The following is an 18673-nucleotide window of genomic DNA, read 5'->3' on the forward strand; positions in this document are numbered from 1 at the left end:
ATTTTCCTGTAGAAACAGGAAGTTTATATATATATACAAAAATCTTTTTTAAAAGTAGCCAATAGGCTTATATTTACATCACAGCCAATAATTGGATGCTGAAAACAGAAGTACATTAATGACCTTTTGAAATTGCTTTAGAAAAGTTTTCTTTTCTGCAATGGTGTATTTTCCTGTAGAAACAGGAAGTTTATATATATATATATACAAAAATCTTTTTTAAAAGTAGCCAATAGGCTTATATTTACATCACAGTCGTGATTTGCAATTTGCTAGTCAGTTACAGATTGTATTAAGGGGAAGGACATTCTCATTCTTGAGCACCTGATTGGACAAAAATTGCTTGTCAATATTTCGGGGTTTGACCTGTTAAAAGTTACTTTTGTATTTGCTGGAGTATATCCTATATATGACTTCAAAACTAAAAGGCATACAACTTAAAGCCAGAGTACAATTTTTTCATCTTTTTTTCTTTTCACAAAGTCTCTTTTGCTACTGTGTATGTCAAAAATGGGCAGCCTTACTGTTAGTTTGAACTCCATGCACTCAATATGTACGATCTGCTGATCTGTTTCTAATCCAGTCTCAGTCCAGTTCTCAGCTCAGTTGCAATTTGGCTCAGTTAAACCTGAGATCCCATCTTAAAATGACACACTGAATCTTCTACTTAGAGAAAAATGCAGATTTTTTTTTCTTGATGAGAAGGGTTTTTTTTTGGTAGAGCTATGGATGTGAAGCTACTGTAGCAGTAAAATATTTCATAATGCACGCTTATATGGTATTAGCACTGGGGGCAGATCCAAAAAAAATAGCCCTTTTATTTTCGAAAGCAGCTGGAAGGCTCTTGTGGTGATGATTCATCCCTTTTTTCCTCTTTTTTAAATATTTTTAGTTGGGCGGGAGCGCGTAGCCTCAGACACATAGTCTCATTGATGAGAATGTTTGTTTCGCTGTGGGTATCCTAGCCACAAACCCACTCACTCATGCTAACTCGCATAAAGTCACATGAACCCGGAACGTGTTTTATTCATTTTTCTCCTTTCCCCGGTTTTCTTGATCATCATTGATCTTTCTCTTGCTCTCTTTTGCCCTTCGCCTCCCCAGTTCCAACCATAAAAACAGAGCCGCACGACGACTACGACCTCCCCCAGGTATGTGTGCCGCTCCATCCCTCTGGGTTGGTGCTGCATCCAAAGCCCTACTACAGCCCCCCGGCGATGACACCCATGATGCCCTCAGAACTAAGGCCTTGTGTCACGGGCTCCTTCACATCCAGCCCTCAGAGACTGGTGGCAAAACCCACCTCCCTGTCCTGCTCGTCCTCCCCTAGCACCAGCCCCAAACTACAGGATCTTTCCCCGCCTCACCTCTCCTCTAAGTGCCTATCAGCGAGATCGAACCTTGGCCCCCAGTCTCCAACAGTCCCACACGTCTCCACCATCCAGCCCACACCCGGACGCTACCCGCAGTCCATCCTCTACCCAACAGGAAGCGCCGCATCCTCTCCAGGGTCCCATCCTTCCACCCCAAACTCCGCACCAGAACTCCCCTTCACTCCCAGCCACAGTCTGACCCAATCACAAGCCACCAGCGAGGCCTCTGCATTAGCAGCTCAGATAACCAAAGGGCCGGTGAGGAGCGGGTCCTCCCCCCTCCTACAGGAGGAGGGAGACGCCTCCACCATGCTGACTGTCAACATCAAGCAGGAACCACAGGAACTGGATCAAATGTACCTAGATGATGGTAAGTGACAGCACAATATTCCAGCGAAATTTACTGACCGTGTGCATCGTAGTCTGGTGATGTAATGCCCAACAGATGTTTCTAATTGCTTGATGTTTTTGCCTGAGTGCTCCCTCACAAAATTAAGATCCAACGCGAGGCTAACCGTACCACCACAACGACAGCAGCCCTGTTCCATGATGTTAAATATATCGAGAACGCAAGTTAAATTAACTGGAAAGTTAATGAATGACTTCATCAGTTTGCCTTCAACTTTTGTGTTAAATTTTAAGCATCTGTGGAAGAAATGTTCAACAGATGGAATAATTTTAATATCAGATCTGTCTATTAAATCATAAAAGCTCATATATAATGGTTTTCTAGTTGTGGCCAGATCTTTAACTAAATGGCAAAAAGTCCACATCGTAGCTTATTCTGGCCCAGTGCTATTTGAATCGCATAAAGCAACCAATTACAGTTTGTCAGTTTTCATTTGGAGTGAATTATCCGCATCAGACAAAATTCAAACAAAGCATCAAACAAATATAGAGAACAAAAACGCTACCATTCAAAAGTTTCGGGGTGGTAAGATTTTTAAATGTTTGTGAAAGAAGTATCTTATACTCACCTAGAATTCAAAATAACTTTTCTATTTTAATATATATTTAAAATATGCACTCTAAAAAATGCTGGGTTAAAAAGGGACAAACCCAGCTATTGGGTTGTTTTGACCCAGCAGTTGGTTGCTGGGTTTGTCCCTTTTTAACCCAGCATTTTTTAGAGTGTAGTTTACTTTATTTTTATCTCTCTGTATTATTTTATCTGAATTTGTATCTCTATAGCCATGACCTTATAAAGACTTTTTACATTTAAATCCTATTTTGAGTACCTTGTACCACTATTTTTGTATTAAATTGAATGTCCCTTATCCAATGTGCACCAGTAAGTTCAACACAATACCCAAGTAGCACCCTTTGCATACTTATTTAACCTGGCAAACTTTGGCAAATCCATTTAATATTTTAATCTTGTAGACACAACTTTCTTTTTCCAGGCCTACTGATTAAAAAACCCTGTGTGCCCTGACTCTGGGAAGTTGTGTAATGTCAGCCAATCAGAATAGAACTTGCCAAACTGAGAAAACACTTTCCAGTTTTGTATGCAATATGCATCAGGCGATCCCTGTCTGGTTTGTGGGTGTACTGACACTGAGATTAATGACTCTCTAGTGTATTCGCAGAGACCCAAACCTTATTGGTAATGAAAAGATCTGCTAAAACATCACATGGTGCTTCAAGCCCAACAGGAGGTCACTTTTCAGCAATGTCATTAAGTTTGTATCAAGGGGATATACAAATAGTCTGGACACCATTCAGCCCGCAGCTTTTCAACACTACAGAACATATGATGGGCCATCAGTGTTTCTACAGCCCTAAGAACACTTGAGTACGTAAAACACACAAGTATATGCAAATTTAGTGAGGGAAATTGTCTTGAATCATTCTGCTAGCGATCTAAGATCCTTTCTTGGAGTTTAAAGAAGATGTCGGATAGCGGATTACAGATGCCATAGTGGTTTCCTTAAGTTCCAGACGAGGCTTAAGTCTTCATACGTGTGAGCAGTTGAAATATAGTCCATACCGCTCAAACTAAGCGGAAACATGGACAAGTAGTTATGCATGGAGTGAGAGCGGGGTTTTTTATGGGTTTGCTTCTCAAAATTATTACCTGTCATTTCTCCCCTGGCAAAATATAACACGTTTTACCAAGCGCTAACACGGCTTCTCGTGTCATTATAAGTTCGGGTGGTATTTCTTCTAGATTGCAGCTATAATGTACTCTGTCAGGTGTGGCATTCGCTGAACTTGTCAACCACTCTCATTAATTTGATTTGAAACAGAGGAACTTTTCTAAAGGCACAAAATCATCGTCTGTCATGCATGGCTGTCAGTGTATCTAGTATTCAGGCTTTCTGATGCTTTAGCTGTCTTATTATCATTTGAAGACGTTCTTACTGCTTGTAATATGCTTGAATAAGCTGTCGGGTGTGATGAAGGTACTTCACCACCAACTGCTTAACCAATACTTCAGTCTTCATTTAATGCTCACTCTTTCCTCTGATACACTCCTTCTGTTGTTTTCCTTTGCTTCTTGAGGAGGGGTTACAAACCCTTTTACTCATGGAAACTCTTACAAAAGCTGGCTGTGCTAAATGGTGTAGCATTTTTTATGTGTTATTGAATTGAAAATGGCATCTAACATTTAGATATCTTTTTCCAAGCGGAGGGCTAATAAAAACTTATCTGGCTAATGCATTGAATCATGAACACCATATCTGCCACACTCTATAAACTCTGTCCATGCATCCTCTTCACTCTGATTCATTTATCACATGCTGAAATACCTCTTGAGTCATGCTAAGCTTATCGGGTTATGAAGGGTTTGTCTTGACTATTCCTTGGTGCCAATTCAAACAGCACCAGGCTGAAGTCAAAAACGCTTGTTAGTTTGATATGAAGCCCTAAGCAGTGTCTCATATTTCAGCTATTATTGTGTATCCAGTCACTTATCCAGTCACTTGTTGAAGCCCTTTCATTAGACTCCTCATTCGAAATGTGGCAGCAAATTGAGATGTATCCTATGGCAACTGCCAACAGTTTTCTTTTCAAGCCAACAGTCTACTAAAGCAGCATCGCAGTACATGAGTCACTAACTGCTATCCTTAGCCAAAACCCCAAACCAAAATTGTTGACCAACAGAGACTTGAAAACAATCAAAGTTTCCTAGGTCTTTTCAAAATGCTAGTGCATGTGTCAACATCTACTGAGGCCGTCTTTATTTACCATGAGCACTCTGTACTAGACGAAACCTCTTCAAATGTAAGTTGTCATCTTGGCTCAAAATAACAGAGTCCCTAGAGTCTCTCTTCTCAACACAAATATCTTGATTGCTTTGGATATGTTCACGTTTCTTTTTGTACTCTTTCTTTGTGGGATGCTCTCTTAAGCACGAGTTCACAAGAAATCTGTGTGTCCTGTTATTCACGCCAAGGAGGCACACAGTTCAAATGGATTTTGGTGATCAGGTCAGTGTAAGGTGAAACCTCAAGGGAACTGTGAACATAGTCAGAGTTATGCTGCTTGCAATGAATCTGGTTCAGTTCAAACACGTGGCGAATGCTGAAAGTGTTAGTAAATGCTTCGTCATCACAGTAAGGGTATTTGGACCAAGACACAATAGGTCATAGTTAACCAGCTCTCACATAGTTGTATTACCAGTAATATAATCACAGAACAACCTATTATCTATTTAATTCTATTCTAAGTTCTGACATCGTCCCACCGTTTGTATCACTCCGCTTGTCTGTGTTTGTTCCAGACAGAATGTCAGTCTGCATTAGTGGTAGGGATTCATTCACTCAAACAGAAAGAGTCAGTGAAGAATCACTGAATCATTTATTTAAACTGAATGATCCAAAACACTGATTCATTTACACTGACACAGCTGTCTTTATGATTGTTCACTCATTAATTCAGCTGATTCATTCAAAAATGCTGATTCATTCAGCAATAAAATATAAAAACGTTATGTTGCTTAGAGAAAATAGTTCATCTAAAGAGTAGGTTACTTGATTTTATGCTTATAGTGCATGAAATTTGAAGAATATATACCGTTCAAAGTTTTGGTGTCAGCAAGACCTTATTTTAAAGAATTAATGCTTTTAATTAATGCTTTTAGGATGGATTAAATTGATCAAAAGTAACAGTAAATACATTTATAATGTTACAAAATATTTATTATATAATATTTCTGTTTCATAAATGTAGCTTTGCCATCATAGGAATAATTTACATTTTAAAATATAATAATATAGAAAATAGTTTTTTAATTTTGTAATATTTCACAATATTACTTTTTACTGTATTTTGACTTCTTTCAAAAACATAAAAAATCTTACCAATAAATGGTGTGATTGGTGTGATTTAGTGATTATGATTGATGTGTTTGAAATTTTATTGTGCATTCAATATTTATTTGGTTTGTAGTGCTTTGGGTTTTACATTTTTTATTCTTAGATCTTTTTCCACTACAAGGTGTCTGTCCCTTCAGCTCATTTAGTAGTATTTTAGACTCGAAAAGATGCTTTCCCTAATGTCCAGCTCACCATAAATCATGCGAATAAAATTTTATTGCATGTGTGCAGTCGTGCAGGTATTTCTTCCCAACCTCCTCTGTTTTGGCAGATGGGAACCTAGTGATTCAAGAGACCTGTGTTTTAATGTCCAAACTCCCATGGCAGTTGTCAATGCTAGCCAAATTTTTAAAGAAGATGTATTGGCGTAATTTACTCCCAACTGTCAAAGGTCCCTAAATTGTTTCAGCATGGAGTGGTGTTTGTGTGGCACGTCCATGTGTGAGTTTCTCCCCATAATTCAGCCAATCTTACGGATTCATTTCCTGTTCACATATTAGTGCTACTCAATCAGAACGCTACTGGCAGTAGCGTATCATATGGGCTTATGCCCAAGTGAATATGAAATCTTAAAGGATTTTAATATTTATAAGGCTGTGAAAAATATTCCTCCAACTTTAAAGAGCAGGTCATATGGGTTTTTGAAAAATATCTTTTTGCAGTTTATAACGTAGCTATCCTTAAATGAATACAATCTGCAAAGTTGTTAATCAAAAAAGTGCATGATACATAAAGATATTATCTCTCAAAAGAGAGTCGATTCTGAATTGCCTTAACGAGTCGTCATATTTTCGAATCTTTTGCCTGTTACCGGTATACGTCAATGGGTAACACATTTGCATAATCCCCGCCTGCCCGCGAAATACGCGGTCTGACCTGCCCACAAACACTTCTGCTAGTTAGTGTGTTTACATAATGTTGAGAAGACGCTGTGTTCAAGGATACCACAGAAATACAATTCGAACCTTTTGTTGTGTGCATGTCATTTTACCAAGGACTGCTTCTCTAATCTTGGAAGGGAGAGGTTTGCTCCGAACTTGCTTGGAACGAATCATTTCGAAATCATTGGCAAATGACTCTAATATTAAATGTATATTCTGAGAAAATTACAATGTTTTCTGACCTTAGATGCATTTAAACCTGTTGTAGGGGACTCCAACACAATATTAGGACACTTTAAAATACCATATGACCTGCTTTTTAAGTGCAGTCATGGCCAAAAGTTTTGACAGATGGCGATCCATTCTTGCCTTATTAGTTTTCGGAGTTTATCACAAGTTGTGGGCTTCTGCTTGTCCACTCGCCTTTTGAGGACTGACCAGAGGTGCTCTATGGGATTGAGATCCGGGCAGTTGTCTGGCCACGGATTCAAAATTTCAATGTAATGTTCTTCGAGCCACTTCTTTATCACTCTTGCTTTGTGACATGGTGCTCCATCATGCTGGAAAATGCACGGATCATCACCAGATTGCTCATGGATCGTTGGAAGAATTCTCTCTTGCAGGACGTTTTGATACCATTCTTTATTCATGGCAGTGTTTTTGGGCAGAATTATGAGAGAGCCCACTCCCTTGGTTGAAAAGCAACCCCACACATGGATGGCCTCAGGATGCTTCACTGTTGGCACAACACAGGACTCATGGTAGCGTTCATCGTTTCTTTTCCGAACAATCGATTTTCCAGATGTCCCAAACAGTCGGAAGGGAGCTTCATCAGATTAAATAACTTTGCACCAGTCTTCTGCTGTCCAATCCTTGTACTTCCAGCAGAATTTCAGTCTGTCCTTGATGTTTTTTTTGGAGAGAAGTGGCTTCTTTGCTGCCCTTCTTGACACCAGGCCATTGTCCAAAAGTCTTGGCCTCACTGTGCGTGCAGATGCTCTCACACCAACCTGCTGCCATTCCTGAGCAAGCTCTGCACTGCTGGTGACACGATTCCATAGTTGACTCCTCAGGAGGAGACAGTCCTGGCGCGTGCTGGACACTCTGGGACGTCCTGAAGACTTCTTCACTGCAGTTGAACCGCTCTCCTTGAAGTTGATGATCCGGTAAATGGTTCTTTCAGGTGCAATAATCTTTGTAGCTATTCCCTTGCATGTGAGGCCATTTTGATGCAAAGCGATGATGGCTGCACGTGTTTCTTTGGAGGTAACCATTGCTAACAAGAACACAATGATTGGAAGCGCTTCTTCCCTCCTTTTATAGCAATCAGTCTGCTATTACAATCTATTTAGTATGATAGTGATTTCACCTGACTAGTACTCATTCACACTTTCACATGTGCTGCTGATATTATTAGTCAATTAATGTTAGCTGGTCATTTTGTATCAGGATCAAAAAACAGTGAAATTTGTTTTTGTTTTTTTGTGTGAAAAGTTCATTTTTTTGGTGAATGAACACCACAACAACTTAAGCAGCAAACTTTGCAAAACACAAAATTTATGTCACTGCCAAAACTTTTGGCCATGACTGTATATCAGTGGTTCGAGTTCTGGTATTTTGGGGTAAATTTAAGTGCAGTTTTCAATGTTTCTGACTGTTCCCAATTTTTCTTAGGCAAGTTGTTGATGGTGTAAGGTGTTTCTGAGTAATAGCTCTTTTAGTCATTGGAAAAAGATCCAGGAGAAAAAGTGAAACCAGGAGCCTGGGAAGAGGCCGTGTCAAGCCGAGGTCAGGTAGGCTGGGTGCGCCGCGCCTCATGAGGAGATGAAAGACAGATTCAAATTCATTGTTTAGAGGGAACGTCAGCATTCCGGACGACTTCTCCGTCCCTTAGGCAGTTTTGCTGTGGGAGCGTGAAGGCCATGGTTCATTTGCAGGGAATTCCTCAGCAGGCTTCCTGGTCTTGGCCGGGAGCAACACTTGAGGGGAGGAAATCCACCACCTTCAGCCCATATGTGTATGCTCGAACTCACTCTCTCTTTTTGTGTCACAGCCTTTAGATTTTTGGGATTTTAAAGCTTACGTGATTTTTTTAAAGGTTGTATAAGGACTTGTGAAACAAACTAGTGGTCAGCCAAAATGGGTTTTCCAATATATCTTTTGAATTCATCAGTGGATCTCGGAAAAAAAAGTATCACAATTCCCACAAAATATTATCAGCACAGCAGTTTTCAAAATTGATAGTAAGAAGAAATGTTTCTTGAGCAGCAAATCAGCATATCTGAATGATTTCTGAAAGATCATGTGACACTGAAGACTGGAGTAAGGATGCTGAAAATTCAGCTTTGCCATCACAGTAATAAATTATTTATCCATTTTAATGTTAAGATGCATTAAAATAGAAAACAATTATTTAAAATTGTATTATTCTTTTTTTACTGTACTTTTGATCAAATAAATGCAGTCTTGTTGAGCACAGGAGACATTTTTCACAGGAGACAACTACATTTAGTGTATTTTCTATACAAAATTGAAATATCTAGAATACAAGATGGTGATGATTCTGATATGTTATAAATAATTCAATTTAAGAATAGCAAACGTAAAGGCGTAAATTAAATTTTTTTTTAAATTAAAAACGTATTTTACACCAAATACACAAAAATTAGGCCTGAAAAAAAGGATATGTTCGCTGTTAGATTTTGTAACTGACACAAGACTTTCAGAGCTAATAATCTCAAAATGACCAAAAATATGCCAATCAATTGGCTTATCATAACTAATATAAACAATGCAAAACACAGAACCGGTTATTTATGTATAGATTGCCATTAAATTTGCGCTCAAGGAAACTACGACTCTAAAATATTTGATGTCATTAGAAAAATGCAGATTTCTTCTTAGAGGATGATATTCCTCACCACAAATGAGAAAAACACACACAGCTTGTCTAATAGTTATCAAATGCTTCCTGCAGGTGCTTACGTCCATGCTAAAGAATTCAAAGGCCAGCTAAAGCGGTCTGTGCTGTGATCGTAAGGGAAGAGGAATGTGCTGTTTTGAAACAGATAGAGCAACCGATACGGTTGCCTATCTACGTCCCTTAGAGGTTTGAGAGCCGTAAGCAAAGAAATGTGAAAGCGAATCACTCTTCTCAGAGCTAAAAGGCTCAAATGTTTTAAAATAAACCGCTGAAGGCTTGAAAACTGAAATACAGACATTTAGGGAAGGGTAATGTGCTGTGTGTTGGTCATACAATGCTCCCTCTGGGCCTGAGAGTAAGATAATACGTCTGCCGCTAATATGCTAACATGCTAACTTTAAGAGGCAGCCTCATCCGGTTTCCCCTGCTATCACACAGCAAGTGAGTGCCAGGCTGTTTGTATAGCCTAAAGCCATGCTAAGTCACTTCCCATGCTCGGGCCAAAGAACACAGCTGACAGAAGGAGCCAGGGTCCTAGTGTGTGGGAAAAAGCAGTGACAGATAGAGGGCAGGAAGACAGCAGACAGCTGGAGATGCAGGGACCTCCGTAAGAGGGCATGAGATCTTCTCCGTCTCAGGGAAGCCACTCAGAGAAATTTGATATACTTTTATTCATGTTAGTTATTTTGACTGTTTGGGGTTTAGACGCTATATATGTGGAATTATAATAGGACATTTGAAATTAAATTCCTTTTTCTCCCATTAAATAATTTCCCCATGTTCCTTGGACCTAATCAAAACTGATAACATTAACATTTTGTTAATCAGGTCTCAGGATTAGAAAAAGTACTAAACATTTTTTCTCATTAAATATTTTTCAATTGAAAATTAGTCACATTGTAGAAGTAAAAGTAGTTTCATACTGACTCATTATATTTTGAATAGGCTACTCTAGTCATATCAACCACCAGATGAGTACACATACTGTTCAAAAATTTGAGATCAGTAATAATGTTTGGTAAAGAAATGTATATTTTAGGAAGGATGCATTAAATTGTGTGACAGTAAAGACATTTATAATGTTACAAAAGATTTCTATTTCAAATAAATGCTGTCCTTTTCAACTTTTTATTTATGAAAGAAAATTTGTAATAAAAAATGTTTATTACCATTTCCAAAACAAAACTGTTTTCAACATTGATAATACTAATAAATCTTTCTTGAGCAGCAAATAAGCATATTAGAATGATTTCTGAAGGGATCATGTGACCATGAAGACTGGAATACTGGCTGCTGAAAATTCAGCTTTGCCATCACAGGAATACATTTTCCTGTGTAGGACTGTCAGTCGATTAACATTTTTAATCTAATTAATTACAGGGTGCTGCGAATAATTAATCTGCGAAAATACCCCCAAAAGATAATTTAAACCTTTTATTATTGTGTGTCTGCCCGTCTCTATCATCAGCGTGTGTCCGCTGAGTCTGTATCTGGTCAACGTGCCTCTCAGTTTCTTATCTGACAATGTGTACAGATACTCTGCCATACTGTACTCTCTGTTTAGTACTCTCTGTACTTTCTGTACTCTCTCTCTCTCTCTCTCTCTCGCTCTCTCTCTCGCTCGCGCACACATGTGCGCGCACACACTCACACTATGCGCAAAAATCCGCATTTGAACAGTCAACAGCAAATACTTGAAATAAAATTCGAGAAACATCTCAGTATTTTTTGTTCATGCAATGAAAGTCAGTGAGTAAATGATGACAGAATTTATTTATTTATGTATTTATTTTTTGGTGAACTATCCCTTTAATATTTTTTTCATAAATGAAATGATACTCTAAAGAAGAAACTAAAACTACCAACAGATGGCGGTAAATGTCTTTATGAGTCGAAACGGCTCTCTATGAATGGGCTACTGAATCATTGGTTCACATGATTCGTTCAAAACGCGGATTCATTTAGAAACTAAACATCGCTGTGTTGCTCAGAGATGCACAACAATTCTGTTGTGGCTTTTAGGTAATATTTTCACTTAAATTTGAGAAAAACTTTGCACAATATTAACTCCTTATTTACTGAACTGTTGTATAAAAATCACATTTGCACTTGTGTTCTTCCTCGTGACAAAAACAGCACTCCTGTGTGTATTGTTTTACTGTGTTTTTGATCAAATAAATGCAGCCTCGGTGAGCATAAGAGAGCTACTTTTTTTAAACATATGAATGGTAGTGTATGTTAATGAGACACCTGTATTCAGTGTGTTGCAAAACATCTGTATCTGCAACAGAGAACATTTTAGTGCAGAGTTGCAGGTAAACAATACATATAAATCGTCCACCTATAATAAATGTCTCAGTGACAACAGTTTAAACATATTGTAAAAGTGCATTTAGCAATATTTTCCTGTGGTGATACAATGTCTATTGCAGATGAATTGTTTGTTTCGGGTGTAGCCTAAAAGTAACATGATTTCCACTTGTTTTCACAGTTAACGAAATCATCAGGAACGATCTCTCCTGCATCTCCGTTCACAGCCACGCATAGCAGCCTAAGGTCCCTCTGAGAAGACCACGGCAATCATGAACTCTTCAGCATAACAAATTTCTGACAGAAGATCCGAATCAGCAACACCTGACTCTGATAACACCGATTCAACAAACAAACCTTATGCACTCAGAGTTCCACTTCATACGAGGCCATCAGAACTCACCGAACCTTGCTTGTTTTATTTCCATGAATACTGAAAACCAGCCTAAAAGCATAGAAAAAAACAAGTGCACTTCATTTCAGAATTTATCAGCACATCCTGCCGAGACGGAGTGTGTGCTGTTGTGGACCAAGTTGTCTCTTTTTTTGCTTTCCTATTTACTCTCTTGCACTCAGTGTAGCTTTTTAAATTATTACCATAAGTGCAGTTTGACGCCTTTTCTCTGTACACAACCATGTATATTTCTAAAAAGAACATTTGAGTCTGGTCACAAATCAGTAACTTTGCAGGCCAAAAACCAGACGTGCAGTTGACGCACAAAAGGCATTTTCTCCGACATGCTGTGACTGACAACAGAACTATAATATACACCAAAAACTCTACACAATTACGAAATGAAACAATTTTATTCATGCACTGTAATCCAAATCTTCCTAATCCATACTGCGAGGAACAGACCCAAATCCAAGATGATGCATACATTTAAAAAGGTTGAAAAAGGTATTTTGTAAAGGTAAATAAAAATATGCAGATTTAACTATGTAAAAGCTGATAGAACACTAAAAATATTGCTTCAGAATATATTGTTTACACCATCAAAAATCTCGGTGAGGCAGTACGTTAGTGGGGATATTTTGTATGTAATATTGTCTGCTGATTCAATAAAGTTCTTGCATAAATTGGAAGTGTGGGTCTTATTTCAGCAAATTACCTCACACTGTTAAATCTATCCCCAGCTTGTTGTTACAACTCACCCCAGTAGTGGGGTAGGTTGTAACAACAGAACTCTTTGTATTTGACATGTGATTATGCAGTACACGTCCAAGTTAGTTTTATTTGTAGTAGACAAATGTGGCTACGATATATCAACGTTTTAGAGATGGCACAAACAACCACTGAGTTACTGATGTTCAAATAAAAAGTGTTACTTTCATCCCTGGTCTCCCCTAACACTGCCGATTTTTAAGACCCTATCAACTCAATTCATTGCCTTAGCGTAATGACGAGAGACTGATATAAGTGGTTCTCAAACTTTCTAACTTCAAGGCTTCTCACTGTCAAAGTCAATATTAGAGGCTACCCTGCAAAGGCATTTTTTTTTTCTTCTGGTGAGATTACAAAATATGAGCTTGTATTTTTGTTTTTTATGTTAATATGTTCAAATAATTGTGTAGAATCATTAACTTTTTTAAAGTGAAGAAACCTAAATAAGTGCTGTTGTCTTGCTGAAAAATAATTTCTCTGCATGCAGGATTATTAGCCTTTTTTTAACAACTCTGCTATTATTTTAAAGGTAACTCAAACAGATGTTTACGATGAATTTCCCAATATGAACACTGCAGATCATTTTAGACCTGTCTGCTTATTATCCATAGTAGAAAATCCAATGCATGTCACTAACACATTTGATCAGATTTTGCTGATAAAAATAAATATAAGGTAACTTTAAATCATTTTAAAGCAAAAAAAAAAAAAAAAGGTAGTTTACTGAGGTCACCTAGTAAAACTGCTCCTGTGTGAGAATCAATCTAAATGAGTTATATTCACTGTAGATCGTTACCACCTCCTAGTGGACATTTGACAAGTCTGCCATATCTGGCAAATCGTGATTAGGATTTATTTGCAAGTAAGCAAATAAAAAAAAACATCAGCATAAAACACTTAACAAACATTGTTAACATACGTAGCAAAACATCTGCATAGTATACAAAATAATCAACATTAAAAAAGTTTTTTTTACATCAATTCAAATATTTTTATATTCATTTTAAACAAATTTCCTTTCTGACTAAAAGTCTAATAGATTTTTTTCATATGCTCCACAGGTAAGAATTCATAAAATTAATATTATAATTAATTTTAATATTATTTACAGAACATTTATCTCATAGACAAAAAGTGTTACACGGGTCACCGGAGGTGAAAAAGTCATATATATTGACCAAAGGAAACATAGTCACTGCCCCCAACATTGAGCCCAACTGCACTACAGCTCCACACCACACAAGAGCGCCGTGGCCCTCATCTCGCAAGATGACAGCAACAATCACTTTTACATAAGATAGGATGAAGATGAAAAAGAACCAAGCCAACACCTGAAAACACAGGATTACTCAGTGTGAATATACAAAAAGAAACAGTAACACAGATCAAGCAACAACAAAAAAAAGAATGCTTCTTATATTGGAAATAAACACAAACTGGTCCCAAGTACTCACAATAATGATGGCTCCAGAGGTGTCATTAACTAGCAGTGGACATGGACTCAACACAGCCATGCCCATAATGTAAAATCCAATAAGAGAGCCAATAGAAGTGAGAACTCCCATCAACAACAAGGACCTGTTTAGAATGCAACAAAGTGTTGAGAAGTAGTAAGTATGTTTATAGCAGTTCTATCTATCTATCTATCTATATATCTATCTTTTTTTAAACTCACATCAGTATTTCATGTCCACATACTTATTTGTTTGGTAAGAAACTGTGTAAAAAGTAGTTATTGTTCATTTAATTCACTATAAAATCAGTTAGTGCATTAAATTGCTATTGTTCATGATGTAGCTCACCTTTGAGTGTAAAACATGCTGATGAAACAAGCTATTGGATTGGCAATATTCGCCATAGTTGCTGACCAGTGATAGGCCTGGTCTCCATATGGTAAACATGAGTACGACTGCACTGACGGCAAACCGGTATTAGTCAGAGCGGTCACCCATGCTAGCATAATGTAGATGTATATGACTTGTATCCATGTGTGCGTCCCCGTCCCAAACGTTCTCTTAGGTTTCTGACTAGCCTTTTTAGAACGCATCATTGGTTTCTGTTCAGATTTCTTGTTTTTCCAGTGGGATATGGGATCTTCATTTCCGTTTATGTTATTGGGACGCTCTTGGGCCACAGCTGGATGGTAGTTCAAAAGTAAGAACGCCACCAAACAAACCACCATCATAGCCGCCAAGATGAAAAAATAGGCTTCAACTGAAAAGTTAGCTGGTTGGTAGTGAGGCACAAGATAGGTAGTGTCTCTTTCAGACCCGTTAAGATGTGTTTCATTGGATCTGAGGATTTGAGATGCATTGACACATTCCATCACACCTACACCTTGAACCAACGCCACTAAAGCTGGGACAAGACCACTCAGGCCTTCTCCTACATAATAAGTCATGAGATATTCTGCCTTGAGCTGTGTCATGAAGGGAAGGAACGTCACCGAAGAGGTGCAGTCCACTAATGAGATAAAGAAGATGAGGAGCAGCAGAGGAACGCTGCGCTCTACGCCTTGCACCACTACTGTCTCACTCCAGAAGAAAGCCAGTAAAAGGCTTGCCAGTATCCCGAAACCAACAATAAAATAGATAACTGCAGTCTCGTTGAGTGTTCCTGGGCGGAAGCGGTGCATTAACGTGACAAACAGAGGTCCGATGTTGGCCAGTTGGACAATAATGGAGATGTAGGAGGGAAGATACCAACCCTCAGGTACCTGTGGAACGATGAGAGGCAGCTCCACCCACAGACCACAGATGGTGACCCAGGAGCCCATGCCAAACAGGCCAGCCAAAACATGGGTGAGGATAGACGTGGCCATGCTGATTTAAATCAGACTTCGTAACCTTAATGTCTTCAGAAAAGAAAAATGATGTGTACAGTTAGTACCCAAGAGAATTTCATTCAATGTCAGACATTATTTTTGCAGTTCTATTTGGAGCCACTGTGACGTTCAAATGACACTTTGTCTTTAGACTCCAAATTTGGTGCAGTGAAGTTTATTTATTCAGCTGTAATGTCCGAGATGACTCAGCATTATGTCCTTGAGCAAGACATTTAATCCAGAAGCGCTCCAGGGGATTGACCCTTCAGTCAGTGCACACTCTTTTTGGATAAGACACATCTGCTAATATGAAGTTATTCAGTAACATCTGCAGTAAATGGAGCATTGTCTTACTGATACTTTGATGTCGTGCCAATGTATTTTAAGAACAAAGTCAGGAAGTCTGTGCTTATTTGCAGAAAGCCTGTCAAAGTACAAATCATAGTGTAGTTAGCAGGGGGTTTGTAGGGACAGTTGAGATCATGAAAATGGGCCCAACTGATGTAAAACTGTCATAGCAATAAAACTATATTCATATATTTACATTTGTTTCCCTCCCCCCAATGTATAGGAATGCATAATTTTTTACTTTTTAAAGTTTATATTTAATCACCCTTTCAGCTATTATCAGATCACCTAAACTGGTGTGAAAATAAATAAATCATGTTGTAACTAATGTGACGTCATAAATTCTGCATGCTATTCTTTTTATTATGGAAGTAGAGAAATGGTGCTTGCAATTTCATGTAAACTACACTCTTAAAAATAAAGGTGCTTCACATGCCTTAGAAGAACCTTTTTGTCTAAATGGTTCTATAAAGAACTTTTAACATCTGAAGGACCTTTCGGTTTCACAAATGGTTCTTTGTGGTGAAAGAAGGTTCTTCAGATTATAAAAAGATAAGTAAGAGATGGTTCTTTAAAGAACCTTTGACTGAATGCTTCTTTGTGGAACTAAAAATGGTTCTTGAAGAACCTATTGAAGCACCTTTATTTTTAAGAGTGTATAATGCAATTATAAAACAATTTAGTGCAATAAAAATGTTAAAACAATTTAAAATGAGGTACAGCAATGTGGAGATTATTATTATTATTATTATAAACCCACACACAAACCTCTAGAGAAAATAAGAGAAAACAAACGGAAATGTTTGCTTACTTTTCTCAAATTAATGTTGTCAAAACGTGACAAGACGTATGAAGAAGTGATGCTTCTACCAGCCAAAAATGCATCCAACACGGTAAGAAATTTAAAAAAGAAGCAAATTAAGCATTTTTCATCATTCATTCCGTGTTCTGATTAACTTTAGCATATTTGTGTAATCAGCGGATGATAACATCCAAGCAATGCTAATGCGCGACATGAATAAATAATGCAGTTTATGCATTACTTTTTATTGTTTCACTGTTTCAGCTGCTGTTGTTGTATTTGTTACTCTTAGTTATTTGTCGTCTGGTCACCACTGAAAGCTCAGCTAAACTTATGCTGTTTTTGGTTGTCACCTTCACTGGTGTTTAACTGTTAAATGATTAGCTCTGTGTCCGTCTGAAAGTTAATGGATATGATAATCTAGTTCCAGTATGCAGAACAATAAAAGGTTACTCGAATATATTAAAATCATTATCATCATGTGCGTCATAATATTGAGCCATTTACTTTTTGTTTCCCATGCATGTCATAGTAAACTGCCTTTTTATGAAGTACAGTGCAGTTATACAAAACCTAATTGCGATTATTTTTGTCATAAGCAACAAACTTACTGATCATACACACTGCCTAGCATGCAACATTTGCCAAAAGCATTTTTTTAAATGTACAAAACAAAAATGAAAAAAAGATTGATATGTGAAAACTGACAGGTACTCACATGATCTGAGGCTAATCATATGAAGACAAAGTCCTGTACAATGAGAGAAATGTCTTATATCCTCTGCATGAGTGGGTGTGCCTATTCTAGCCAACCATGGCACCTGTCTGTTGATGTTTTATAAAGGGAAAAAAATAATGTATAATTTGTAATCATTTATTATAATGCTAGTATGTAGGTCAGAAACAACTTTAATCATACATTTATTAAAAATGCAATATTAACATTCATATTTGGGGGATAAAAAAATCATCAGAGAGCAATGAGAGCTGTTTTCTTGCATACATTCTGGCAGGAAATGTAACAAAAGTTAGCCAAGCAGATCACAGCTTCTGTAAATGTTTAACTATACCATTATGTTATATAAGAATGTAGTAAAAAAGTGACTTAATATAACTGCTGACTGTAAAAAAAAAAAAAAAAAGCTTAAGTAGTTTTACATTTCTGTAGTTTATAGGTCAGTTTTTAGGTTTTTATTAATTTTTGTTTTTAATAATAATAAGCCCCACAACTTTGTTTTCATACCACACTCACATTTCTTTGTTGTCAAATGAACCATTTATTTACTACAAAAAGCTCTGAGATCATAGAACAACAGCACATAAAAAGTGCATAAGAACATGTGAACATATTCAAAACAGCATATAATAGTTCTGTGACGCCATATTATTTTAAGCCTCATGGCATTTTAATGATTTTTTCCCCTCACATGTTAATACTGTGTACAGTTAATTAACAGTTTAAATAAAGGCTTCAATTAGAGATGTCAGGAATGCAGTTAGTGCACAACACAAATCTCCAGCTCTCATAAAACTAAATCTGATTTAAACCCAGTTTTTATTCTGAATTTATGCAATTAGTGCCAAGAATAACTAGTGCTAAATGCCAAAAATGACACACACCACAATTTAAGTGCAAGATAACAGCAGCTGAAAAATCAGATTAACCTTCTTTAAAATACTGGCCTCACATCTAAAATATTCCAAATCAAAAGGGTAAAACATGGC

The 18673-nt window shown here is 37.5% G+C and overlaps 2 protein-coding genes across 3 annotated transcripts in view; one reads left to right on the top strand and one right to left on the bottom strand.

Annotated features, from left to right (window-relative positions):
• nfatc1 (nuclear factor of activated T cells 1) overlaps nt 1-12521 on the top strand; it is a 44819-nt gene extending 32298 nt beyond the window's left edge. Inside the window, exons 9-10 of the mRNA XM_016281389.1 lie at nt 1105-1743; nt 11991-12521. Of these exons, the coding sequence (XP_016136875.1) occupies nt 1105-1743; nt 11991-12046 (695 nt within the window). The 3' untranslated portion in view covers nt 12047-12521. The remainder of the gene's footprint in view (nt 1-1104; nt 1744-11990) is intronic.
• Nucleotides 12522-14061: 1540 nt separating this feature from the next.
• Nucleotides 14062-17694, bottom strand: slc52a3-2a (solute carrier family 52 member 3-2a). 2 transcript variants are annotated; one of them, XM_016281478.1, is made up of 4 exons: nt 17667-17694; nt 14777-15828; nt 14429-14552; nt 14062-14305 (listed from the first exon to the last, which is right to left on the bottom strand). In XM_016281478.1, the coding sequence occupies exons 2-4, from the start codon at nt 15793-15795 to the stop codon at nt 14096-14098; spliced, it is 1353 nt and encodes a 450-aa protein (XP_016136964.1). In that variant the 5' UTR covers nt 15796-15828; nt 17667-17694; the 3' UTR covers nt 14062-14095. The 2 variants fall into 2 exon arrangements, with proteins under 2 accessions (XP_016136964.1, XP_016136965.1); XM_016281479.1 differs by lacking the exon at nt 17667-17694 and adding an exon at nt 16153-16210.
• Between the last annotated feature and the right edge of the window lie 979 nt (nt 17695-18673).

Source organism: Sinocyclocheilus grahami, unplaced genomic scaffold (assembly GCF_001515645.1).
Source record: "Sinocyclocheilus grahami isolate Dianchi unplaced genomic scaffold, SAMN03320097.WGS_v1.1 scaffold149.1, whole genome shotgun sequence".
NCBI lineage: Eukaryota > Metazoa > Chordata > Actinopteri > Cypriniformes > Cyprinidae > Sinocyclocheilus > Sinocyclocheilus grahami.